At 36.7% G+C, this 25362-nt stretch overlaps 11 protein-coding genes across 11 annotated transcripts; 5 read left to right on the top strand and 6 right to left on the bottom strand.

Annotated features, from left to right (window-relative positions):
- Window positions 1-231: 231 nt before the first annotated feature.
- FDP41_007123 (uncharacterized protein) lies at window positions 232-3688 on the top strand (the record flags this gene model as incomplete). The annotated part of the gene is made up of 4 exons (XM_044710834.1): window positions 232-736; window positions 790-864; window positions 909-2600; window positions 2649-3688. The coding sequence occupies 4 exons, from the start codon at window positions 232-234 to the stop codon at window positions 3686-3688; spliced, it is 3312 nt and encodes a 1103-aa protein (XP_044558449.1).
- Window positions 3689-3962: 274 nt separating this feature from the next.
- FDP41_007124 (uncharacterized protein) lies at window positions 3963-4823 on the top strand (the record flags this gene model as incomplete). Its single annotated transcript, XM_044710835.1, has 1 exon — window positions 3963-4823. One exon carries the CDS (start codon window positions 3963-3965, stop codon window positions 4821-4823), a length of 861 nt encoding a protein of 286 aa, XP_044558450.1.
- Window positions 4824-4967: 144 nt separating this feature from the next.
- On the bottom strand, window positions 4968-5941 carry FDP41_007125 (uncharacterized protein; the record flags this gene model as incomplete). The annotated part of the gene is made up of 2 exons (XM_044710836.1): window positions 4968-5752; window positions 5824-5941. 2 exons carry the CDS (start codon window positions 5939-5941, stop codon window positions 4968-4970), a joined length of 903 nt encoding a protein of 300 aa, XP_044558451.1.
- Window positions 5942-6346: 405 nt separating this feature from the next.
- On the bottom strand, window positions 6347-9292 carry FDP41_007126 (uncharacterized protein; the record flags this gene model as incomplete). The annotated part of the gene is made up of 1 exon (XM_044710837.1): window positions 6347-9292. One exon carries the CDS (start codon window positions 9290-9292, stop codon window positions 6347-6349), a length of 2946 nt encoding a protein of 981 aa, XP_044558452.1.
- A 492-nt stretch (window positions 9293-9784) lies between these two features.
- Window positions 9785-11747, bottom strand: FDP41_007127 (uncharacterized protein; the record flags this gene model as incomplete). The annotated part of the gene is made up of 2 exons (XM_044710838.1): window positions 9785-10733; window positions 10972-11747. The coding sequence occupies 2 exons, from the start codon at window positions 11745-11747 to the stop codon at window positions 9785-9787; spliced, it is 1725 nt and encodes a 574-aa protein (XP_044558453.1).
- A 703-nt stretch (window positions 11748-12450) lies between these two features.
- FDP41_007128 (uncharacterized protein) lies at window positions 12451-12735 on the top strand (the record flags this gene model as incomplete). Its single annotated transcript, XM_044710839.1, has 1 exon — window positions 12451-12735. The coding sequence occupies one exon, from the start codon at window positions 12451-12453 to the stop codon at window positions 12733-12735; it is 285 nt and encodes a 94-aa protein (XP_044558454.1).
- Window positions 12736-14184: 1449 nt separating this feature from the next.
- On the bottom strand, window positions 14185-14640 carry FDP41_007129 (uncharacterized protein; the record flags this gene model as incomplete). Its single annotated transcript, XM_044710840.1, has 1 exon — window positions 14185-14640. One exon carries the CDS (start codon window positions 14638-14640, stop codon window positions 14185-14187), a length of 456 nt encoding a protein of 151 aa, XP_044558455.1.
- Window positions 14641-14880: 240 nt separating this feature from the next.
- FDP41_007130 (uncharacterized protein) lies at window positions 14881-17398 on the bottom strand (the record flags this gene model as incomplete). Its single annotated transcript, XM_044710842.1, has 8 exons — window positions 14881-15053; window positions 15168-16608; window positions 16704-16788; window positions 16875-16961; window positions 17025-17040; window positions 17107-17161; window positions 17208-17267; window positions 17336-17398. 8 exons carry the CDS (start codon window positions 17396-17398, stop codon window positions 14881-14883), a joined length of 1980 nt encoding a protein of 659 aa, XP_044558456.1.
- A 325-nt stretch (window positions 17399-17723) lies between these two features.
- Window positions 17724-18632, bottom strand: FDP41_007131 (uncharacterized protein; the record flags this gene model as incomplete). The annotated part of the gene is made up of 1 exon (XM_044710843.1): window positions 17724-18632. One exon carries the CDS (start codon window positions 18630-18632, stop codon window positions 17724-17726), a length of 909 nt encoding a protein of 302 aa, XP_044558457.1.
- A 1036-nt stretch (window positions 18633-19668) lies between these two features.
- On the top strand, window positions 19669-23101 carry FDP41_007132 (uncharacterized protein; the record flags this gene model as incomplete). The annotated part of the gene is made up of 3 exons (XM_044710844.1): window positions 19669-21219; window positions 21275-22737; window positions 22819-23101. 3 exons carry the CDS (start codon window positions 19669-19671, stop codon window positions 23099-23101), a joined length of 3297 nt encoding a protein of 1098 aa, XP_044558458.1.
- A 1311-nt stretch (window positions 23102-24412) lies between these two features.
- On the top strand, window positions 24413-25309 carry FDP41_007133 (uncharacterized protein; the record flags this gene model as incomplete). The annotated part of the gene is made up of 1 exon (XM_044710845.1): window positions 24413-25309. One exon carries the CDS (start codon window positions 24413-24415, stop codon window positions 25307-25309), a length of 897 nt encoding a protein of 298 aa, XP_044558459.1.
- Window positions 25310-25362: the final 53 nt, after the last annotated feature.

Here is a 25362-nt window from a genome sequence, read left to right on the forward strand (position 1 = left end):
AAATATCCTCGTCTCATGAAACATGATGAAGCTTTCATGCTTACCTTAAGAACATTATCCCGGTGCTCTTTAGGGTCGCGTAATGAGATTCATCCCTCCAGTGAAGGCTTTCATCGAGCAAGTAATTTGCATTGGCTGGTAAGGCTTATGGCTGTGCTTACAGTCATTTGCTCTTTGATGATGGCAGTGGAGGCTCAACTCTCAGAAATGAATTACAGGTTCTCCATCGGGATGAAATCAATGATCGTTGGGCAGGATTGTACTAATATGGGCGCTCGATATCAGTGCTTATCTACGGATTTAGCAATCAACACCTTAAACACCGATTTGAGAAATAAGGGGATCGAGGGAAGAGATTACACCACCATTATAAATATTAATTTTGAATTCATTCCAAACCCTCAAGTTACTTGTAAATCAAAGAGTTTTCTCAAAAGCTCGAATATCTTTTATAGGATCCGTTTTACATCATATACCAGCAATAGAGTTTCAGTTCTATGCAATTATATGGACTTTAATTCAATATTTGCTGATTCTCAAAATATCATTTCCTTCGAAATTGATAATTTGGCTATGACTAGCTGTAGGATTGATCATTCTTACAGTTTTAATATGAAAATTACAAATAGCGTGATCTATTCAACCCTGATCAGTTTAGGCTTCGACCTTCAGGGAAAGATTATTCAAACAGACATGCAATATTATTTAAACATAGAAGGGTCAAAATTTGAACAAGGTAAGACATATCATTGTTTTGATTAACAGATTGAATTAATGAATATATTTTAGCACCTTTTTATTATGGAAATTGCTTATTGGGCACTATTTCAAGAAGTAGTTTTTCGGGAACTTTTAAAATTCAAAGTATGTATTTCTGACAATCAATGAGGTGGCTAACTTCACAACAGATTGTCACCAATTATTACTCACCAGCTCTAATGTGGTAAATTATTGGGAGTTTGTTGATGTTAAAAATTTGAACATTTTAGACATCAGCTTTGAACAGCCATATGCTGTGCACATTACTGAATGTGGTGTGGTTGTCATTAGAAACTGTAATTTTGCCTCATCTGGTTATGTTACTGCCGCCGCATTGACCATTATTTTTTCTCAACATGTCATATTAGATTCCTGTAATGTTCAAACTGATCTAACATGGCTAATAACTTACTCAGTACCAGCACTGTATATAAGCAATATTGTCGTTCAGGATTCTGTTGTTGAGCGAGGAAGTTTGGTGCAGGTTTATGTTTCACAAAGTTTTGAACTTGCAAATTCCACCTTTGACTCTCTAAATGGTACAGCATTCGATATTAACGATGTCACAGTTTTTAATGCATACAATATATCTTTTACGAATTGTAAATCTACACAAGACTCTGGAATTGTGGATGTCGAAACAGGTTATGATTTATCGACAGATAAGCTATTCATGGTCCAAATTCACTTGGCTTTGTTGAAATTTGTGGAATGTATCACAACTTCTGCAAGTCCACTCAATATTAGGTCATACTCAAAGGAAGTGATGTTGGACAATTGTATTTTTGAACGAAATATTGCTGCTATTGGTGGAGGAGCGATTTCCTATCGAGCATTACATTCTATATTTTCTGAGCCATCCATTAAGATTTCTAATTCACTGTTTCAAAGAAACACTGCGTCAAGAGGAGGTGTGTTTAACATCAAAGGCAGTGTTATACTTGACTCAAATGTGTTCATAGAAAACAATGCCGTACGAGGAGGAATTATGTATTTAGAGAAAGACATTCAACAAACCATTAATATCTTGTCTAACAATGTTCTCAGTTCAAACACTGCAGATTACGGATCATCAATATATGTGGATAGTCCCATGACTCTATCATATCCATTCAATCTCTCTGAGCTTTCTTCTCCATGTTTCACATCCAAATTGCTAAATATTAAGAGTATAACAAATAATGCAACAAGTAAGGATCTTACACTGTCTGCATTTTTTCCTGGAGAGTTACTGCAACTTTCCATTGCTGCGTTTGATATTTTTGGAAATGTTATTTCTCAAAGAGAACTTCCAATATCACTCAAAACTGATAAGCCACAGTATTTTGTGAGTATTGTGCATTCAGACCAACAACTATTCACCTTGGACTTCAAAATTTTGTCTTATCAAAAAGTCAACAATGATAGCTTAATGTTGACAGTTACGTATGACAACTCTGTTTTGGGAATTCCTTTGAAAGTTACGTCGTGTCCAATGTTTTTTTCCTGGTCCGATACTTCCTGTGTGGATCAGTCTCTCAGTTATATCATTATACTTGTTGCAACAGTAGTGTGTGTTCTGATATGCATTCTCCTTTCTGGAGCTGCATGCGCATGTGCTGTTGCATTTAAAAAATCGGTAGTGTTAAGAAATAGAAAGAAAGCAGAGTTAGAAATGGAACAGCTACTGATTGACAACAGAATTGTATTTGACCAAGAAGAAAAACAAGAAAATGATCACTTAAATAATAGCTCACGCTTTTCTACCAGAAACTCATGCGTTATTCCTGTGGAAGATATTAAAATTATTAAGCGAATTGGAGAGGGAGGGCAAGGAGTTGTGTATCATGCAAAGTGGAATGGTAGGTTCAATCCTTAACTTTATATATCCTAATACATGAACAAAAAAGACATTGATGTTGCAGTAAAAACTATTAAAGTGGATGACGACGAGCAAGATGCTGAAAGTGATGAATTTGAGCGAGAAGCCACCATGTTGAGCAGTCTACGACATCCTAATATTCTTACATTTTATGGAATTTGCGTGCCCAACAAGCGTCAAAAATTCATGGTTGTGGAATACATGAAAGGAGGGTCTCTTGAAAAATTAATCTCAAATTGTCGGATGGGAAAAGAAAACATTGATTTTAAATCCAAAATTAATATTCTCCTAGGAGTTGCAAGAGGAATGGTTTATCTTCACTCTCTCAAACCGAGAATGATTGTTCACAGAGATCTGAAGCCAGGAAACATTCTCTTGGATGAAAATGGTGCCGTTCGTGTTTGTGATTTTGGATTGAGTCGAGTGGTTGGAACGAACACAGTTCAACAACGAACAATGACTACAAATATTGGAACGTTACTGTATTGTGCTCCTGAAAACTTTTCTTCAGACAATTGTAGTTCTGAGATGACATCAAGCTATTCACAATCGTCTGTATCACACCTTTCAAGTCTCAATCATCAAACACCTTATTCTAACTCTGATATTTTCTGCTCTTCAAGTCCATCCAGTTCTTTATCAAAAGAAGATCGTTTCAAGAACGCAAGCAAAATCGACGTCTATAGTTATAGTATTATCATGTGGTCTCTCTTTTTTGAGGAAAACCCGTTTTCTTATTCCAAGAAACTTTACCACTTTTCAGAGAATGATAACACAGAAGAGGCCAATACACATGCGCTCAACATTCTGTCCTTTGTCCTGAGAGGAAGTCGTCCAAAAATTCCGTTCGATAACCCAGATCAAATGAAAGAATGGGTGACAGAATATATGTGCAATAAGGAAAAATGCAATGAGGTGATGAGTAATGCCTTATTGGAGGGTGTAAGCAATTATATTGATCTCATGAAACAATGTTGGCATCAGTTACCTCGAGAAAGACCTTCTTTTGAAACGATTGTTATTGAACTCTATGAAATTCAAAACATACTGTCGTTGAGAAAAGTCTAACAATATTAAGGCTTGTCAAAGGACTGCTTCACAGAAAAGTCAATAACCAGTTGTGGATTAAGAGTTGGTTGGAAATGTCAAGCACTGTCCCTTTGTTACTGGTTTTTTAGAGGTACTTCGATGGAGTGATGTTAATATTTCTGTGATTTGATCTTTAGGAATGAGTCCACCAATCAAAGCTTCAACCAGAGATTTATGATGAATTCCAACAAAACGTTTGACTGATGGAACTTTCTATTTATACTTTGTCGAATATAAAAAACTTTACAAAAAAATGCTTCCACAACAATCTTCAGTCCCATCCAATTCCGATGAAAATTATACTTTTGAACAATTCGAAAACCAACAAAGATCCATCGAACAAGAAATTAAAAAGTTTCCACTTGTTGATCCAATTGCTTCTCCTCTCACTCTCTCAACTCTGGCCTATAATGTCGGAGATCAGGTGATTCAGGAAAAGATTGGACGATCATACTTGTTAAAAAAGTATTCTCATATCCGAGGAATCAGAGGTGATGGTAATTGTTTTATCAGAGCTTTTGTTTTCGGATTGTTGGATTTCTTGATTAGGAAAAAGGATAAGACTCTAACTCAACAGATGATTGATATTATTGATCAACATTATAAATACTTGATTGAAGTATTGAATTATCCGGAACATTGTTTAGAAGACTTTTACAGCATAACAAAGGAGGTTTTTGAAAAAGTGAGAGATGGTGTGATCCATACAGTTGAAGGCTTGTTGGAACATTACTTTTCCGATAAGACTACTGATCTCATGATGACCTCTCAAGCAATTGTGTGCTTTATGAGGTTCTTGTTGAGTGGTCACATTCAGATGAATTGCGATGATTATTTACCATTTTTTTTGGATCAATATGCCACAGCAAAAGAGTTCTGTCATGCTGAAATTGAGATTATGGATCGAGATTGTGACAATATTCATCTGATGGCCATGACCAGCGCATTTAAAGTTTGCATTAGAGTTGAAGTTTTGGATGCTCAATCTCGAGCAAGTGACAAATTTGACGTCTTTGGGTATACAATTCCTGAGTGCTCTGACAAGGAGCCAGTTGTGTATTTACTCTTCAGACCTGGACATTACGAAATTATTTATCCAAGGGAAAATCAATAACGGCATCACAATATAACATTGCTATTCAATATTAGTTATCAATATTGTTATTTATTCGAAAGTATTTACAATTATGTTGCTAAAGTATTTACACATGTTCGTCCAAAAAAACCTTATGCAAGGAAAAAAGGCCAAAGAAAAATCTTACAAATTCAGTTCTGATAAGCGTTCCATACCGGTTTGCAGCTGTGTGGCACAGCTAGCGAGGATGCCAACTTGCTCAAAGTTTTGTTGTTTGGATTCAAGTTCAATTTTCGACTGAATAAAATAAAGTCCTTGTTTCAACGACTGTTTTAGAATATTCAAGCTCTCTTTAACCATTGAAGGAGTTGTTTTCTGAAGTTGAAAGAACTTCTCAATTTTCCTACCAAGCTTGATTTGTTGTGTCATCTTGACATATTCTTTGCAAAGGTCTTCATTGTTGAGGTTTTCAGCAGCGGTGGCGTTTGTTGAGTAAAATTGGATCATTACCTTTTGAATGCAAGACAAAAATTGAGAATGAATGGCGTCCATCTTCATTTTCGCATCCTTTTCCATCTGTTTCTTTCTTTTTGTTAGTGCAACAATTTCATGTGCGAGCTCTTCATAGTCGTTTTGATACTCATCCAGTGATTCCTCGTCATCTACTTCACTTGCTTGATGATGTGACATCGAAAGACAATTAATGTTCGCAAAATCACCCATCGAATACCAGAATGAATTGTTCCTCTCAGACTCCTTGACAAATGCGAATCTGAAACTTTTTCTGTCCATCTGTGTGATCTCTCCTTCAAGAACATTTCCTTGAAGAGTGGTGAGAATGGCAGGTCCTTTCTTTACCTTATTCACATCTTGGTGGTAGTGAATTTGTTTGAAAACTTCCAAACGCTTAATTCTACTTTTGGCAACTTTGAAATTTCGTTCTCCAGTGTATTTGTCAATGGCTAGGGCTGGTTCGTTCTCAATGGTTGTGATGTTTTTAGAACCACGAAAGATCCCAATGATATTGACATTATCCTACTGAGTGTGAGACGAATACGAATGCCAAGTGGGATGTCGTCATTAGTACTTTTCTCAACAAGCTCATACTTCGAAAGTAACACAAGGTTGCAGTCGTCCACAAGGGTTTGATCAGTCATTTTCTTATGAGTCACAAATGTTGGAGATGATGCTCCATAAGATATTCCAAAATAACCATCTCCAAAGGCAATGTCTGCACTTTCCTTCTTCTCTGTTTTGAATATTTCATATCAATTCGACTTGTAACTTCATCGTCGCCATTGATCATTTGCTTGTTGGAGCGAGTCACCATTCTTGTTGTTGTTGTTTTGTGTTTTTTTGCTTGTTTGAGGAGAAAGTTGTGGGAACGTTTGAACGCTTTTAACGTTCAAAAGTTTCATAGACTTTGAAAACTGAGTCTTCCCAACTCGCATATGATTTTGGGAAGACTCAACATTACAAAATAGTCTTCCCAACAGCATTACAAAATAGTTCTTTGTGTCATCACTTGGAATGACAGTTTCTTCATTTTGGTGAAATTAAGTTTACACCTTTCGTTTTCCAAACACTTTTGGACCTCCAGTGTTGGGAGTAGATGTCTTTTTCCTTGACGTTGTTGTTAATGTTTTTCGATTCGTACTACTTCCAATCGTTCGATTCAAATTATTTAACCTGTTGTTAGCAACCACATTACTCTTTGAAACACCTTCACTTCCAATAAATGTTGCCAAATTTGGATTTTGATTTGTTGAAGGGAAAGGAGGAAGCTCATCACTTCCAAAACCAACTGGATTGTATTCTGTAGGAAGTGCAGAGGTATCGAGAGCTCTCTTGTAAATTGGTGATGTGTTCTGTGATCGCATATTCTCACCAGGTGAAGATTGTGAAACAGTGACAGAACTATTAGGCTGTTCGACTTGATCTCCAACTTGGAAAGAGACAAGTGGTTTTTGTGTTTCTTGTTGTTTCTCTTCATCAGAAGAAGTTGATTTCTTTTTTGGTTGTTTCATTTTCTCTGCAATATCAAAGATGTGATCCATTTCCTCTCGTAGTGATGAAATGTAATTGAAATCTCGTTCCACTACACGATCTATCTGGCCATTTACTTGATCGACTTTTTCATAAAAATCTTGTTTGAAATTACTTGGCTTTAGAATGGTTCGTATGTTTTCCTTATTGATAGTTCTATTTTCTGGATGTTGAGTATTGAATGAAGTTCCAAGAGTTGCAACTGGTAAAGATGATGGTTTTGTGGTGTGAGCTATTTCAAAGTTCAACGAAGGTGATGATGAGTATCGTTTTGTAGGAGTCTGTTGTTGATGTATGGAAGAAGGTGTGACATTCATTTTCGAGGGTAAGGCACTTTCAAATTGTGGTGATGTTAGATAAGGTAGACGTAAATCATTCCTACTCAAGTTGAATTGTTTTTCAGAATGAGACAAGCCTGAGGAGCTAAAGAATTGATAAATAACCTTCACAATGAAAGCAGTTCCAAGCACTCCAGCAATATAAAGAACGATGGTCATCAAGCTGGAATTTCCAAAAAATTTAAATCGAAGTTTTTTCCAATAATTTCCAAGCTTGGATAATAGTGACACTTTGGATCGGCTTTCGGTTACCTTTGGTTTGAAGTCGGTAGGGTTTGCGCTGCTTTCTGTGAAACCCTTTTCTGAAATTCGCTCTCTTTCTTTGGAAATTATTAAATATAAAATATAAAAACAATTTTCTAACAATTCAGGCTCTGTTTCAATTTTCGGAAATGCCTTGCATGAGTTTTCAGTATCGTCGGCTTGCCATTTGTCCTTCCACAATAGATAGAGATCATGATTTGGCTTATATTTACAAATTTGTTCAATGACGCAATTGCGAAAGCAGAGGAGATCGTTCTGTGAAAATTGAGATAAACCTCGGTCAACCTTGCAAAATTCGTCATATTGAAGCTGACTGACAAAGGATGATTCGGTAGGCTTTCTTTCAAGAATTTCTAAATACTTTGATATAAGTCGCAGGATCAAATAGACTACTTTCCAGTCTATATTCAAAGGATAGATCTCCAATTTTTCCAAGTCACTTGTCGACCATTTTTGAACCAACTTTTGGTATGATTCAGCAGTGAAACAGTAATTTCGCATCACATGGTACAATACACTTGTAGCATGGAATAAATGCTCTGTTTCAATATAAAAGAAGCACACTGTCTTCATCAATGTTAATTCTTGATCTGAAATTAGTGTTATATTCTCTGTATTTTCTGATTGGTTTAATTGGGCCATAGATTCAAATAGTAAATCAAATATTCTAAAGTGAAGAGCTTTTTGCAAGTCACATAAGCTGTCTTTTTGGGTCTCAATGAAAAAGGATAAAATTGCTGCATTGTGATAGCCGTACCACAGTTGAGCATTGGATGATTTTTCATTTTTGAGCTTCTTATTTTCTTTTCTTAAACGCAGAAACAGTGAGTCTCTTAATTGTGCCCAATAATTGAAATAAACTTCAAATTTTGGTTCCAAATCATCTTCGTCAATTTGATAATTATTTAGCTTAAATTGATCGTTTTCAATGGTTGAGGCTTGAATTAACCTCTTAGGAAGAAAGTACCAAATTGGACTCTCGATATCAATGGGTCGGCTCATAATTTTTTCTAATGTTAACAGGCTTGTAAGATTTTCTTCTGGCTCGTCAGAATCATTGTTCGAATATTCTTGCAGTTTCACTCTCCATGAATGTTGGAATGTATAAACCAGCCAAGGTGGGTGTTTGAAGAAAACACTCCCAGCACCATTTATATCGCTTTCATTTCTAAAAGAGTGTGAATTTGAGGATTCATTTTCGTGCTGAGAAATAAGATCATCAGATGCCCCGTTCATCAAATGAGAGGTGGGTGACAACGATCGGGAAGAAGTCACAACCTCTGGATGAAATGTTACCGACTTTTTTCTTTTCGTTGCCGATCCGTTCATTTCGGGAGATGCAAGCGACGGAGGTGAACGATCTTGTTGTTTTCTATTGATTTCGTTGTTGTCATGATCCTGTTCAATATTGACCACTTCAGGAGGAGTGGATGTTGTTGAAACTTCTTTTGCAACATCACCACTTTTATATTCCATGGGGATATTTCGGCTTGGTCGACCGATTGATGATGGAGGCGTATTATTTGTTGCTGTATTCACTTGACTATTGTGGTTGAATTTTTGTGAGCCATTACCAGTAGTACTCCGGATGGCTCTTGTAGTGTTGTTGTTGTTATGGTTGCTACTTTCATCTCGGGAATGCTTTTTATACAGTTTTCCGTATCCATCATCAAGATCCAAAATAGTTTGGTCATTCTTTTCCGATGGTTGTCCATCATGCTCAAGATGATCATCATTTTGTTGTTTCCATGTTGTTGTTGTTGTTGAAGTTACAGTAGCCGATGATGATGATGATTGTAAACAAGCCTCTTCTTGGCGGTTGGTGGCTGAGAGAATCAAAGGCAATTGATGTGGATTCATTTTTAGGGTTTTTGGGTCACCACTCAAATCCATCCCTAGTATGAGCAACAGTGCTGTTTCAGTTGCCTTCAACTAGAGCTCAAGTACTTGGGCCTGTGCATTAAAATTCCACAAGCTTTGATTTTTTCAAATTCTTCAAGTTTTGCTCTGTTGAAAGAAAGGACAAAAATGAAACAAATACGAAAAAACACATGATTTGGATCAAATTCGCACATCGATGTTGAATTAATTTCCCTTGTTTTTGCTTGATTTCATGGGTTTTTCTTGTTTTCCTCGAATTTTCACTTTTTAATGCACAGAGTCAACTATTGAGAAAAAGTGTTTCTTCCCGAAAAACGAACCCAATCCTCGATGGAAGAACTTGAAAGGAATGAAAGATCTCTCTCGATAGGGATGAGGAGGATGTAAAAAAGTTGAATCTTTTTTATTGTCCAATAAAAAGAATGATTTGGGTTTTTTGGAATTGTTTTTAGAGCATTTGATGTGAATCACTCACTCTTCAGACAACATGGTTGTGGATGATTTCATTCTCGAGACATCTCGTGTCACAATACGAATATCAAAGAGTGAATGCTGAGAAGTGTCAAAATCTCCTTCCAATGCAAATTGTTTCAGCTTGGCAATCATTTCTTTTACATTCTTGGAAGAGGAAATAAAAATATACGGCGAACAAACGACCATCGTATTCCACCCTCCACATGCAATCGCACAAGCTTTCAATTGATTTCCTTTTGTGGGTACATGAATCATGAGAGATTCAGGCATGGTTGACATTTCTTTGGCAGAAATTGCAGTGTGTAAAATTCCAGGTTGTTCTGAATCAATACAAGCTTGATAGAATCCACTGTGACCAAATGTATATGCTCTTCCTTCAGCATCGAGACATCCAGAATGATATCCTCCACAACTCACTTGAACAATATTTTTCATGTACTTGTGTTCCAATAATTTACAATCTTCTCCACCATTGTTGAATAGTTTCTTTTCAATGGATCTATTGAGACAATTGTATTGATTTCTTCCACATGAATAAACGGCTCCTTCTCGGGTTGTGAAGAGAGTATGGTAATATCCAGAGCTGCAAGATGTCACAAAGTGATTAAATCCTGTCACTTTTATAACGCTAGATTTTCCATTGGAACCTCCATGAATCATGTGTCCAATTTCACCGTGTCCATAGACTTCTCCATTTTTGGTAATGAAAAAACTGTAATCATAACCACCAGAGGCAGAAACAATGAATTGATTTTCCAAACCTGGAATAAGTGTCGGAATTCGAGGAAATCCTTGACCACACGCATAAACTTTTCCATCAAACCCCACAAACAGTGAATGATAATATCCAGCGTGAATGGAACGAATGGGAGGAAGATTTTTCAATTCTACCAACACGTATTTTGACATGTAAGTGTCACACCCTAATTGTCCGTGAGAATTATCACTTTAGTGTGCGACATGCATGAATTATTTTCAAGTTACATTCATTTGGAGGAGCGTATTGTTCAATGGAATCACATCACCATTGAAATAAGAAATATTGGAGAGGTTCAAACATGATATTTTTCAATTGTGACATGTCACAAACCCAACACATCATCCGTGAATCATGTGAAAATGAATGTGAAAAAAGTACGATATAGAATCATGAAAAACAACAACAAGTCTCAATGAACACTTACCCAGATCCAATCACTCGACCATCTCTTGTCAAGAACAATGAAAAGTAATATCCACAACTCGCTTGAACAATTTCTTCCTCAACCAATCCTTCAATTAAATGAAATTGACAAAAATCAATACCATTCGCTCGATCACTCGGCACACCACATTGACCATTTCCATTACTTCCACACGATAAAGCAAATCCATCATCCGTCAATGCAATACTACAAGTGTATCCCATCACAACGGAACAAATTCGGAAAGGTGTTCTTATATATTGAGGATTTGAAGCATCGGAAACAGTATTTCGTTTCAATCCTCGCATTTCATTACTCTCACCAAAAGAGAAAATCACAGCATTGGAATAATTCAAATGATCGTTCATGGCCGCTTGTAACAATAAAGCTTCCTTTCGACGTTCTGTTTTACTCAACGATGAAGTTTGAAAATCTGGAATTCGCATGGAAGGAGCAATTCCAAGAGGATGTTCAGGAGAGGAATAAAACGAAGAGTTGTTGAAATGTCGGGAATTTGAGAGGTTGTTATAATTTGCCATATTCGTCGTCTTTCGAACAATATTTTGAAGGAAGGAGGAGATCATATTTCCTGTAGAAGAGTCTGTAGTGTTGTTGTTGTTGTTGTTGTTAGTAGAAGTAGAAGTGTTGTTGTTGTTGTTGTTAGTCGTTCCCGATGATGATGAATCTGTTTCAGTCATTAGGTGGTGTTGCAAATCTTGATCGGATTGTTGTCGATTATTTTTGCTTCCGAAAAAGTTGAAAAGATTTGAAAACATCTTCTTCTTGTTAATAATTGATATTTATACAAGATATTAATTTCAAATAATTATTTTTATAATAGAAGGAAGGTTTGGATGAAGATTGGTTGTACAGTAATAGTTGGAGTGGTATAAATTCAAAGAGTTGTTGTTGATGGTTGATGACGTTTATGTGTGAATTTTGATGTTGTTATTGTTGTTACTAGATGTGATGGAATAGGTCGGCGGAACTTCCTGGTGGTTGTGATCAAGATGGAACGCGTTTTTTTTTTGCTGGATCGATGGTCATCCCCGTTCAGTTGTCAACTGTTATTTTTGAAGAATTACCAAATTGGAAATAAAGGCAACTTCATCTCTGACTGTTTCAGGCTTCTGTGAACTCCCGTTCATCCTTTCATCGCAAAACCATTTGAACGAGGTAATTTAATTAACCAGGATCGACAGATTTATCTAATTAAATTTCCTCAATGTGGATTAACATTACAATTTCAAATTTACAAATGTTTAGGTTTTGTCTCAAACACTCAAATGAATTTCTGAGTGCCTGTGAAGCCCACATGAAAAGAATTGATTTTGTCGAAAGTATTATTGGAATCATTTCAAAAAAGAAGAACCCATCAACACATGAAGAAACTTTAAAAACGAGTATAACGAATACAGCTGAAGCATGGCGTCACTATTTTAGAATTGCGCTTCTTCACACTCTTGAGATTACAACTTTATGAATGGCCGAAGAAGAGAAATTCAACAACAGTTGGATTTAGGAGAAAAAGAAGAAAACGAACTGTTTAAAACTGAAAAACAGAAAAACACCAAAGCAATCAATAAGAGGATTCTTGCCTATTACATCATTAGAGTTTATCAGGCCATCAAGCAAGATCATGTTTACGTACCTTGGAGTGCCATCACATTGGACAAGAAAAACGAAAACATTTCAACCGATCTCACAAAAATTCATGAAGAAATTTGTGTTGAAATGGGCAGCGATGAAGAAAAAAACTCTTGAAATGCAGATTGGTATGTTTTTATATTTGATCTCATGTTGTGACAAATATTTCTCAAACGGTTTTGTTTTCTTCGAACAGATTCTAATTTATCTGAACTATCTCATCATGTCTCTATTAAATGTCACTGGGTGATCAAGCTTCAAGTCCATTCTAATGTCCATTCAAGATTCTGTAGCCAAACTGCAAGTATATTCGAAAAATCCTTCAATTTTCACCTATGAGTGGATTGAAATTCCTCCCATCGTTAGCACCATTTGGCTCATTGCAAGTCTTTACTAAATACCATAGGCTCAACATTCATTTATTGATTGGAATTTTACTATTCTTTACAGACAAGGAGCGGGGTGCTGACTCTGCATGCAATCAACATTTCGAATTTATCATCAAAAATTGCCCAAGCAAACAACTTGTGACGTGGGCCACAGTTTTTCCAAATATTTTGGAAACTCAACTGTTCAGAGTCTGTATTTTCCATAAAAAATCTTTTTTAAAGATGTGGATGATTTGACGAGATCTTTAAAGACAAACGCACTTTGAAAGTTTCCAATCCTATATTTCATTTAAGGGATTTCTTTGTCTCAGAAACAATGCTCTTGACGTATCGAAAAATCACTTCCAAAAATCTCTCAAAACATTAGATCAATTTTCAATTAATAAAAAAATCTGATTCGTCAATAATGAATTAGAACTTCAAAGTTTATCATTTCTCATGGAGTAGTCGTTGAAGACGTCTTTGAAAGCATCAACAAGTAACCACAATACTGCAATGGATACATCAAGGGATTTCGATATCGACAAAAACAAACCATGGTGAAATTAACAATTGGAATATCATTCTAGCAGCAGTAAGAAGTATTGTGGTGGGGATTGTAGGGTTTGGATGTGGTGAGTTGTTGCGGTTGAGAAGAGTTTGATTTTTAGATCAATGAAATGGGAAGTTGCAATGTTCGACCTTGAGTAGTTTTGAGGAACCTTGATTTGTTTGATCTTTATGTAAAATATTTATTTATATATATCGACGTCTTTTGAGAAATGGCAATCCTTGGAGAACAGACAACCCATCAAGCTACAACCATCCATTACCTTGCAACCATTCAAATTGGATTTAATTATTTTGCAATCCATTTCCATGCATCCGTTCAAATGGGAGTTTGAAATTTTGCAGCTCATTTCTTCGCAGTCGTTTAAATTGGAGGAAGAAATTTTGCAAGAAGATAATTCACATGATGTCACATCTCCACCAACTACAGCACACTGATCCAACTCACAATCTATAATAGATCCTCCGTAAAGAACACACTGTTGAAGTTTAAATCCCATAATGTAAACGACTTTTTCAAATTGACAGTTAATCAAATGCTCATTCGAATAATGTTCTTGTTACAAAGAGTTTTTCGAACTTTCATGGAATGATGTTTTGGTTGTGAATACATGTCAAAATTTCCACCCTATAAATCATCTTCAGCAGTTCCTTCTGCAGCTTTGTCGTTAAGTAACCTCTTTGTTTCTGGTTGTTCGTGGATTGATGAGTTTGAGAATGATAGAACAGATTTGATGTTTTCAGAAGAAAGTTCCTCATTGAACCTTTCTTTAACTTTATCAAGTGATTTTTGGTTGTTATATAAATCAGAAGTACATCCCGATGAATAACATTGCTCTCTTATGGCAGGGAGGTCCGTTGGAAAGACACGCATGGGACAATAATCTTTAATCGCATTAGCCTTATAATCTTCCACTTGAACTAGCTGCTCAATATAACCCTCAAATACATTCTGAAAGATATTTAATTCTTCTCTCCACTCTGCGTTGTAGGATCTTGGAAGACCGAGGACTAAGGCAATACTTAATTTATTCCTAAAGACAACTCTTTGAATGCTTCCCATAATTATCTGCTTGTCGTCCATTTCCTTTGAGTAGTTCGGATATTATTGTGGATCAAAACAGTTTTTACGTAATTCAAATGCATTCCTGCTGCACGAAGCTCAACATTCACATATAAAGAAGAAGGAATCTGAAATCACCTTAATAAAAGGAAGGGCCTGGAAAACCACGATCCTGATCTCACGGCTCTGCTTCGGATCGAGATGATCCTGATTCAAATTTCAATACAACAAACATTTGAATGTGGATTAATATCCACACATTTATTGAATCATGCAATTCTTTTTATCTTTTTCCAGATTCGATTCTTCTTGTTCATCCTCAGTTGTAGATTGTTTTTCCAATTTCTTCTTTTTCTTTTTCAAATACTTCTCCATGTCTGATTGATATTTCTCAACTTGTTTAAAGTATGAATCAGGTGGCCATTTGTGTTCCTCTATCGGTGGTTGTAGTAAAGTGTGTCATAATGGTTTGAGTTGGACATTTTCATAATTGTTGTTGTAAAATGTGACATTTCATTGTTGAGACATGTCATTTCAATACTACTCACCCACATATTGCTTATTGAAACCTGTCAATAAGTTCCATTCTTTTCTTGCCTTCATTGGTTCATAATTGGTTGCTATGAAATGCAAACAAAATTGAGCCAATTGATTGGCAGCATAGGTTTGAGCCAATAATAAAATTCCAATAATGTCTATATCTGCTTTTTCAATTCCTTTGGCAATAGATTTGTCAATAATTTTTGAAATATAAATTTCACACATGGAGGTGAGTCCAGACATGCCGTATTGATTTGAAAGAGACATTAAACCAATAGCATTGCTTTCATCAATAGTGGAATGAGCAGAATATAAATATTCAATGAGAGATTGATATTCATGGAATCTCATTTCTAATTGACCAGGTTGTGAGGCATCAATTTCACTTGTCAAATCGACTTGTGACATTTCAAATGAATTCTCAACGAAATTTCCTTCAAACATTGCTCGAAAGACTTCACAATTGACTGACAAGAATAATTTGTGGGCATAAATCTCTCTTGTTGTATCTTGTGGATCATTGCTCAGCTTTAAACACACATCCGCATGATCCTTATTTTCGAAATATTTTTGTTTTGCCTTACTACCTAACATGTCATTGAGAAATGTTCCCAAACTCTCATTGAATACATCTTCAAGGCCATCCAGAAAATTGTTTGCCATATTTTCCAAATATTCACATTCAAAGATGGAAGCAACTGTTTTGACTTGATTCAAAAATTTGGAATCATTTCTCTTGCTTTTCAAAGTTTCTGATTGGCCATAATAAATAACTTCCAAAAGACACAAGAAGGAATCATACGACACAGTGTTGCTTAATTTGATGACAAAATATTTCCTCTGTGGTGTGTCATTGTGTTCAGATAGAGTCATGGAAGCAAAACCCGTGACACGTCCTGCATTCACTTGATTACAAATTTCATCGAGTGAATGATCTAGCTTGGCCTTCAAAATGTGATCCGAAAAGTTTTCAATGATTTTCGAAGGTCCACAGCTAAGTACGAGTTGATGAGCCCAAATTTCTCTTTCCATTTGCTCCTTGGTGTCAAAAATAACAAAACGAGTGTCAGCCAAGAATTCTTGATTCAACAATTTTTTAAATCCCTCTCCAAAGGTAGAATTTTTCACGTAGATCCAAGGAGCTTTTCCAGCTGGGGGCATTACAGGAGGAGAAGGCTCCGTTTCTTCAATTTCTCCAATGATTTTAACTGTTCTTTTGTTTTTCTTTGATTTTGTATGGCAGGTACTTGTGGCAGCTGAAATTGCAACATCCCAAATCTTGTTGATATTGTACATGGTTTTAGATGAAGTAACAATCACATTGGAAATGTACTTGTTGTTCTTTTTCATGAATTCTTCGACCATTTCTTTAGAGACTGATCGAGTATTATTGTCACTACTGGAAGTTGAACTTGATACAAGATCGGATTTACAACCCACTAAAACAATCTATTCATTCATAACAATGAATTTAAAAGTAAGTAAGGATCAAGACATGCGGTGTGTGAAAGTCAAGAAATTGGAAATCTACTACTACTACGTACAGGTACATCTGGACAATAATGAATCAATTCTGGAATCCATTTGTGTTGTGCATTTTCTAAGGAAGTGGCATTTGACATTGAAAAACTATGATTTTCATAAAACAATTAAACATTAAAGTTTTGATGGATCCAAGTGGGATTTGTCATGAAACACTTTGAGAAAATGCTTACCATAATAAAAATACATCCGTTCCAGGATATGATAATGGCCTCAAACGATCTTCAAAAAGTGAGAAATTCTTCGAAAAAGAAGAATGACTTACCACTGTGAGCAAAGGAATTAAATTTCAATACACAAACATGTGTCAGTAGTGTACTTACTAATCCTCCTGCCCAGCTTTTGTGTTTCAATTGTCGAATGTCATTCAATCTCCATAATATCACTCTCAAATTAATAACCTACCTGTATCCCACAATCCAACAGAATAACATTCTCCATTCCATAACACATTTGAACTCTTTCAAGATTCAAGTGGATTCAATAATGATGATCATTTGACTTACATAATTATCAAAAACAGTCGGGATGTAATCTTCGGGAAAGGAATTGGTCGAACAAGCAATCTGTGAATGTTGTTGTTGTGATCAGGATATCATGGGTTGAATGTAAACATGCCGAAACAAAAACTCACCAACAGACAACTCTTGCCGACAGCTCCATCACCAACGGCCACCAGTTTGAGACTTTTTTGCATTTTTGTTGTTTTTGTTTTCAAAGAGTTCCTTGTTCATGAGCTCGAGGTATTGAACAGTGAACTCTTCATCTTCATTAGTCTGACGTTCGATCAATTACGCAATGATTAAGGTTGCTTGGTGGTCTAAAGAAAAACGTCATATTCATTGAATAAATAATAAGGCTTTGAAGAAATTACACAATCAAATTGACTTGTCTTCAGCAGTTGCTTCCAACTCTTTTAGTTTTGCATACCATCCTATTCAATCAGAGAAAATCGTTCAAACGCTCACAAATCGACCAACTCTTGTCTGTGTTCTCAAACACTTTAAGCTTTATTCTTTGTTCTACACATAATAATATCGTGGAACCACAACCACTGGTGGAACAATGACTATCACAAATATACTGATACAAAAGAAGATCGTATTCACAAACACCAACACCCAAAACAAACTTTTCGAAAGAGAGGCCATGGAACGAGCCCGAGGACTCATCGAATCTCGATAGGTGGCATATGTAAACCAGAAGGGAATGCATGTCAATGGGAAACATCCACAACATCCAAAGAGAAAAGCCAAACAAATGGCGAGAGAGAACGAAGAGCTTGCTTCTGCTGCTTCCGATTGCTCGACATAATCGTTAGGAGAGGTCCGAATATCACTCACATAGATGGCATGATAGCCTTGTTCTTGAGGGTAAAGGGGTGATTGTTGAGGAGGAGGAGGAGGTTGTTGCTGATGTTGTTGTTGTTGTTGTTGAGGATGAGAAGGACCTTCTTGCGACCTTAATGGAGGAGCTTTGGGTTCATCAAATCCGTGTTGTGGAGATTGGCTCGATTGTCCTGAATGATAATGAACGGGAATGGGATTTTCAGCATCAATTCCTTGTTGTGGAGAAACATGTTCCTGCTGGTGTTGTGAGGAAGATGAAACATGTACCGAGTGGAATGGACTTGGAGCTGAAATGAATTGATCCTGAGGAGGTGGTGGAGGAGGAACACCTGATGCTACATAGGGCGATTGTTGTTGTTGAGAGTAGTGTTGAGTTGGAAGATCTCCTAATGTTTGATAAGGAGGTTGTGGTTGATAATGGGAGGCAGCGAATGGAACGTTATTGGAGGGAGGAGGAGGAATGTTCGGATACGGTGGTTGTTGTGTGGGGAGAGTGGATGGATAGATGGAAGGATCCATTCCGATGTGACTCTGATAGGGTGGTTGTTGTTGTTGTTGTTGTTGACTGTGTGAGGATGACATGATGAAAGCAAGAAGAACACCTGTTTTTTCAAGTGGTTATTGAAATTCAAATAATAATAATCGAGAGCGTTTTTTGGAGAGGTTCTTTTGAAGAACGAAGAGAATGTTGTTGAAGATGGATAGCTATGGAATTAGAAATTGAACATATTAGGACAAATATGAAAGGAGAAGGTCGAACAAGAGAAGTTTTGAAAATGTTTTTTAAATTCTTTTAATCAACGTGTTGGATGATATGGTTGTTAAACCTCATTGTTCAGGAGCAATTATTGAATGGAGCGATGTCTCTGTCTTTCCAAATGAACTATAAAGAATTTCAAATGATGTATATCAGTGAACAAGCTGACAAGATATTGTGTGATGACACTCAATTTATTTACATTTCTTTATGTACATGTATTTACAAATTCTTTACTTTTTCTCTTTATTTTTTGTTCCTTCCTTTCATGGGGCTGCATTTGGTCTGGATCGTTATTGTTGTTGTTTTTGCTGCTACTTTCTGCAACAGTCACAATGGTCAGGTCATAAAATTTGAACATTTCTTTTTGACAGTTAAAGATTTTCAAGAGTGTGTGAATAATTTTGTGTGAATCTTAGCTAAGATGGGGAGTCTGCGTTAAAAATATTTTAGGATGCCACTCGAATTTCGATTATGAACGTGTCAAATCTTTAAACAAAAATTCTTGTGAAAAGATCAATTGTTGTCACGCCAAACGATCATAAAAGCTGTAGATCCCATGAAATGACAGTGTCGAACGACCCACGAGTGTGTCTCCGCAACAAAAAGGACAACAACTGCAAAAGGAATTCAAACCATGTTCTGCAAGAGCTCCTTTTTAAAGTTCCGACTTCTTGCATCTCCAAAGCACTCAAAAAAGTTCATTCGCCGAAGATTTTCTCGAATATTCACAAAAAAAAAATTGGTTCACTCCATCCATTACTCACTCTCGCTCCATTTTCTCTCTGTTGATCTAAAGATCAAAATTGCCCATCATCACCATCACAAGATCATCCATCTTTAATTGATCTCTCTCTCAACATGTTTACCAAATTATTCGGAAGTAAAAAGTCATCCAAAGCAGTCGATGATGAACTCTCTCAATTGGAAGAGAAAGACGGAAAGGTGTCATCAACGAGCACAACCACCACCACGACAACGATTGCCTGTGTACCTCCCGGTGTTAATGTTTCACCCTTCTTGAAGAATTATCCACTCGATAGTTTCATCTCGGTGCGATTGAGTGGTGAAAAGTTTTCCGATAAGGCTTCCACTTTGTTACCTTTGGTTGAACATCATGTGAAGTGTCATGTCATGTATCCAATTGTTCAGGTCGTATCAACCATGACTTTTAGAAATAAGAATCAAAAAACAATTGAAGGTGAATTAATGTTGCCCATGCCAGAAGGTGCCACTCTCATTGGTTATGCCATGGAAATCAATGGAAAACTTGTCGATGCTGTTCCAGTTGAAAAGGAAAAAGCAAAAGAAGTTTTTGAAGCTGAAGTTCGATCAGGAAATAAGGTTTCAATGGTTGAAAAAGTTGCTCAATCGAATTGTTTCAAAACTCGTTTGTATCCATTACCCTATGACACAGACAAGACTGTCCAAGTGAAATATCAAATGATGCTCTCTGAGAGAGTGAGTACTGAAAATGGTGAAAACGGTGTTGTGAAAGGAAGTGCTTGGGTTCCAATGTCCTTCTTAGATTTTGCAGCATTGAGACCTTCCAGTAAGATTGAATTCACACTCAATGAAACCTCATTGCAAGGTTATGAAACTCAAGTCCAAATGGGACTTGCCAAATCTGAAACTGAAAAGACTACTGAACATTTGTGGTCAAGTAAGAATGCAGGTTCGAGAGCTGCCTATTTTGCATTGACAAAGGCCGATCTCAAAGAAAATATGACAGGTTTCAATTTGACAGTCACCAAAAAGACAGATAGTGTCAATCACATTTTACTTGCTTGTGAGAATGGTTACTTTATGACATCTATTCCTGTTCCAAACTTGACTGAGAAATTGAAGGACATGTCACGCATTGGTGATAAGGTTCAAATAGTGTGGGATTGTTCCATGTCTCAATCGGACAGTCATGCCAAGAATGTTAAATTATTGGAATCTATACTTGGTGCCATCGGAGCAAAATCACTTGTACTTTCTACTTTCTCAAATTCGGTCATTGACACTAAGGAATTCTCTTCTGTGAAAGATCTTGTCAAGCATGTGAAGGATGAACTTGTTTATGACGGTGGATCAAATATGCTCTTATTGGACCGTGATTTAATTTCATCAAAAGTTGACTATTGTGTTGCATTTACCAATGGTGTTCACACCTTTGGACATGAAATTACACCAATGTGTAACTTTGCCAAACCTGTGTATTTTGTGAACTCATCTTCCGTTGTGAATGCATCCTTGTTGCGTCACATTGCTACCAAGAGTGGTGGTTTGTATCTTAATGCCAACGAACTTGAAGAACAAGAATTGTTGGATGCCATTGGAAAGCCAGTGCTCTCCTTTGCCACTGCAGATTTCGAAGATGATGAACTCGAGGAAGTTTATCCAAATGAACCAGTTTCACTCAAAGAGGTAAGTGTTAGTTTTTACTAATTTTTCAAATATTCATCACTGTTTTTTCACATAGGGAGAGGTCTTTAAATTATTTGGTAAATTCAAATCTAGTAGTGGAAAGTCATCCGTCAATGTAGCTGTCTCCTTCAGATATGGAAGTGAAATTTATCATGTCCAAGAAATTACCTTGCCAGTAGACACCACTGATCATGCAGAAGCAGCCATTGTTCCATTATTATGGGCTCAACAAAAGATTGAATCTCTCTCTGCATTCCCACATCTCTTCAAAGATGAAATCAAAAAGATTGGACAAGATTTCAGAATTGTCACTGACAATACTTCACTACTAGTCTTAGAAACCTTAGATCAATATTTGAAGCATGACATTACTCCTCCTGCCTCTCTTCCAGAAGTATTGAAACAATACAATGAATTGAAACAAAAAGAGAGGCAATCTGAACAAGATCGTGAAAAAGAAAAACTCGAAAGAGTCATTTCCATGTGGTTGAGTCGTGTCCAATGGCACAAGACTGATTTTAAACTTCCAGAGCCACAACCAGTAATGATGAATGATAAGAGTGTGGCTTCAACCTTTGGAGGTATCTCACAGGAAGGTGGCTGTCCACCACCTCCATCCATGATGAGGAGTAGCTGTTGCAGTGCCATGCCATGTGCGCCACCTCCACCATCATCATCATCATTGAGCAGATCTCTTTGTGACGAGTTAATTCCACAACAGCAATGCCTGAGTTCTGAGATTGAAGCAGAATGTTGTTGCAAGGAAAGCTGTATGGAGTGTGATGACGAAGAAGAAATTGCAGAAGTGTGCAAAGAGGAAAAAAAGTCAAAGAAAAAGTCCTCCTCAGGAAAGAAAGACAAGAAGGAAAAAGCTGAACCTTCACAACCCAAACAAGTCTCAGGAGCCATTAAAATCAAACCATGGACTCCAGATGCTGGTTATTGTAAAGTAATTGCCAAAGCTTCCAATCCATATAAGGAATATTTGAAGCAACGAGAAAATTATAGAGATTCTCCTGCATTCTATCTCGATGTGGCTGATTTATTCTTGACCGAATTGAAGGACACTACTTTGGGAGTGAGAATTCTTTCAAACATTTCTGAATTGGAATTGGAAAATATTCAATTGTATCGTATTGTTGGATATCGATTGGATCAAGCCAATGAATTGGAATTGGCTGAATGGGTCTTTGAAAGAGTGAAAAAGTTGTCACCAGGTGAACCACAATCCTACAGAGATCTTGCCTTAGTGAAGGAAAGAATGGGCAAATATCGTGAAGCTATGGAACTCTTTAATAAGGTGATTGTTGGAAAATGGGACATGAGATTTGATGAAATTGAATTAACTGTTGCCACTGAAATGAATCACTTATTGATGAAGGATAAGGATTTACCAATTGTGGATAAGAGATTGATTCATCATTTCGATTTAGATATTAGAATTTCAATGGCTTGGGATACCAATGACGTTGATATTGATTTGCATGTCCAAGAACCTGGTCCCTATGGAGAACATGCGTAAGTATACTAGAAGATTTTTATTCTTATCAATAATTTTTGTTCACATTTTTTCTTAATTTGGAAATTTCACACAAACAGTTATTTTGGTCATAATCGAACCACCATGGGAGGTTACGTATCCAGAGATTTCAGACAAGGTTATGGTCCTGAAGAATACATGCTCAAGAAGGCACAAAAAGGAACCTACAAAGCAACCACCAATTACTACGCCAGTCATCAACAATCTCTCACTGGAGGAACCACTGTGCTTTGTACCTTCTTTACCAATTACATGAGAGAAAACGAACAAAGACAAATGTTAACCATTCGATTGTCTTCTCATGCTCAAGATGTTGTGGTGTGTGAAATTGATATTCAATAAATTTTCGAATGTTGGAACGTTTTTGTGTGTGAGAATGAAACATGAGTTGTGGCATCACATAATAATATTAATTGAATGATTGAGGTATCCAACTTACCATTCCATATTCCATGCTGGAGAATGCATTTGTGAGATCATTGGCCAAAGACGTCAAGTTGGATTCCAAAATTATCCACTTTCTCACGTAATACCAAAATCATCATTTTGAACTCTCATGTGCGGCCAGGTTCACATCCGACGACAATGACACGATTTCGGTAAAAAGTTCTTCCTCAATGAGAACAACGCGATCGAAGATAGCTACCAGCAGTACCGCTCATCTCATCATGCCGATGAATCTGATTTGTTGTAAACTTTGAAAACAGTCCTTTGAATTCACACATACGGTGTGAGAAATTAAAACTGTAAATATTTTCCACTCCATATCTTTCGTAACTCTTGATCATCAAGAATGGTGAATGTATCTTTGCACGTCAAGGTTCTTTCGTTCACACTTGTTTGTGCCACTCCACAAATAGATCTCCCCATAAGGATTTGGAAACCCCTTTGCTGATTCTGGTTTCTTCTTGTGATCTCAGCGGTGTTATTGTGGAATTCATAGAAGGGAAACAGGCTTTTCTTTTCATACTTGAAAAATTCCTTACAACTGACAGCACGACACGTTGCTTTGAATGGATTTTTTACTTGCATTTTGAATGACATTCACAGGCATGACAGTTGGCAGTTGAAAAAGGATGAGCCTTGGAAATTAACGCTTTGTCTTCACAACTCTCACAACCAAGGTCTCTTCTGTCAGGTTCCATTGCTTACCAAATCGGAGGGACTTGGTTTTTTTTGGTCGGTGTTCCATGTTGCGTTCTATGAATACCTGCCACCTGTCATAGAAATCGTCGACGCAGGTTACCATACAAAACCAGCCCTACACAAAAAAACCAAGACAAATCCTCCTCACGACAACAACAAGAACACCCCAATTTTCACCCCGTTCTCTCTCCAATTACGCATTCCGTTGAGAGTTGTCTCATCAGAAAACCACCACCACCAACCCTTCATCTCTCTTCTCTCTGTCTCTCTATTTATAACGGAAGAGTCTCTCTCTCAATAACAACAACAATAACCACAATTCTCTCATCACTACCACCTTCCTCTCTCTCTCTCTCGAGTTGAATTCTTCTTCTCTCGTTCACTCATTACACGATTTTCAACCAATTTTGTCCTTTTTGCACGGCCATTGAGTTTTACTTTGATTTTCTCTCTCTTTTTTATCATCACAAACAAACAAATTGAACAATTGTTCTCTATATCAACAGAATGCGTCATCAATTCTCCTTTCCTTCCTCTCTTCACGCCTATCAACAACTTGCTCTCAATCCAGATGTCTCTCCTCATAGTAATGCTCAATTATTAATGTCGGAAGGATGGATGGAAGAGAACAATTCTAGTATGTCAACAACAACAACAACAAATGTAACAATTCCTTCTTCGTATTGTCCAACATGTGGTTGTAGTAGTTCTATATCTTCTCTCAGAAGTAAACTCAATCATAAACCAAATCGAAAAGGGATTGTGTTGAAGGGTCGACAAAATTCATCGGTCATGGCATCACCATTAAGACATTCACAGAGAAGAATTGCATCACCATCGACAGTGACAGCGTTGACAGCTCCAGTGTCATCGAATCTGCAAATTCCACAAGTAGTGAATCCGAATGATGGATCTGATGCGTTGTCAATGCCAACTGTCAACTCAATCCCAAATCCAACTTCACATGTGAGCAAAACTAAAGTATTGTTTCCAACGAAACACATTTCAAAATGGTCACAAGTGGTGAATGGAGGAACTTTTGTGCATTCCATTTCGAATTTATTGGAAAAATCAAATCACAAATTGCAAATCAAGGAGTTGTCTCCTTCGGGCCAAATTCATTTTGTTAACATGATGAATCGAGATGTGAATTTAATGCAAACAATTGAATTATACACCTCACTAACACCTCACAAATTCACACTTGCTTATCGATTGAAATTTAATATGCAAAACGGAATTTTCACAATGAGCAGTCAACCAGACTCACAAATTTTGCAACAAGGAGATGTAAATACTCAAACCACGAGACACGGATGGGCGCTATTTCAAATTTCTAGAGAAAAGGGATCCGAGAATTTAATGTTCCCTAATAAAATTATTGAAGTAGCTATTTTGCTGTAACATCCAAAAATCAACGTGTTTGTTTTTCTGAAATGTTCATTTAGTGTCCACAT

This window comes from Naegleria fowleri, assembly GCF_008403515.1.
Source record: "Naegleria fowleri strain ATCC 30894 chromosome Unknown tig58, whole genome shotgun sequence".
NCBI classification, from domain to species: domain Eukaryota; phylum Heterolobosea; class Eutetramitea; order Acrasida; family Naegleriidae; genus Naegleria; species Naegleria fowleri.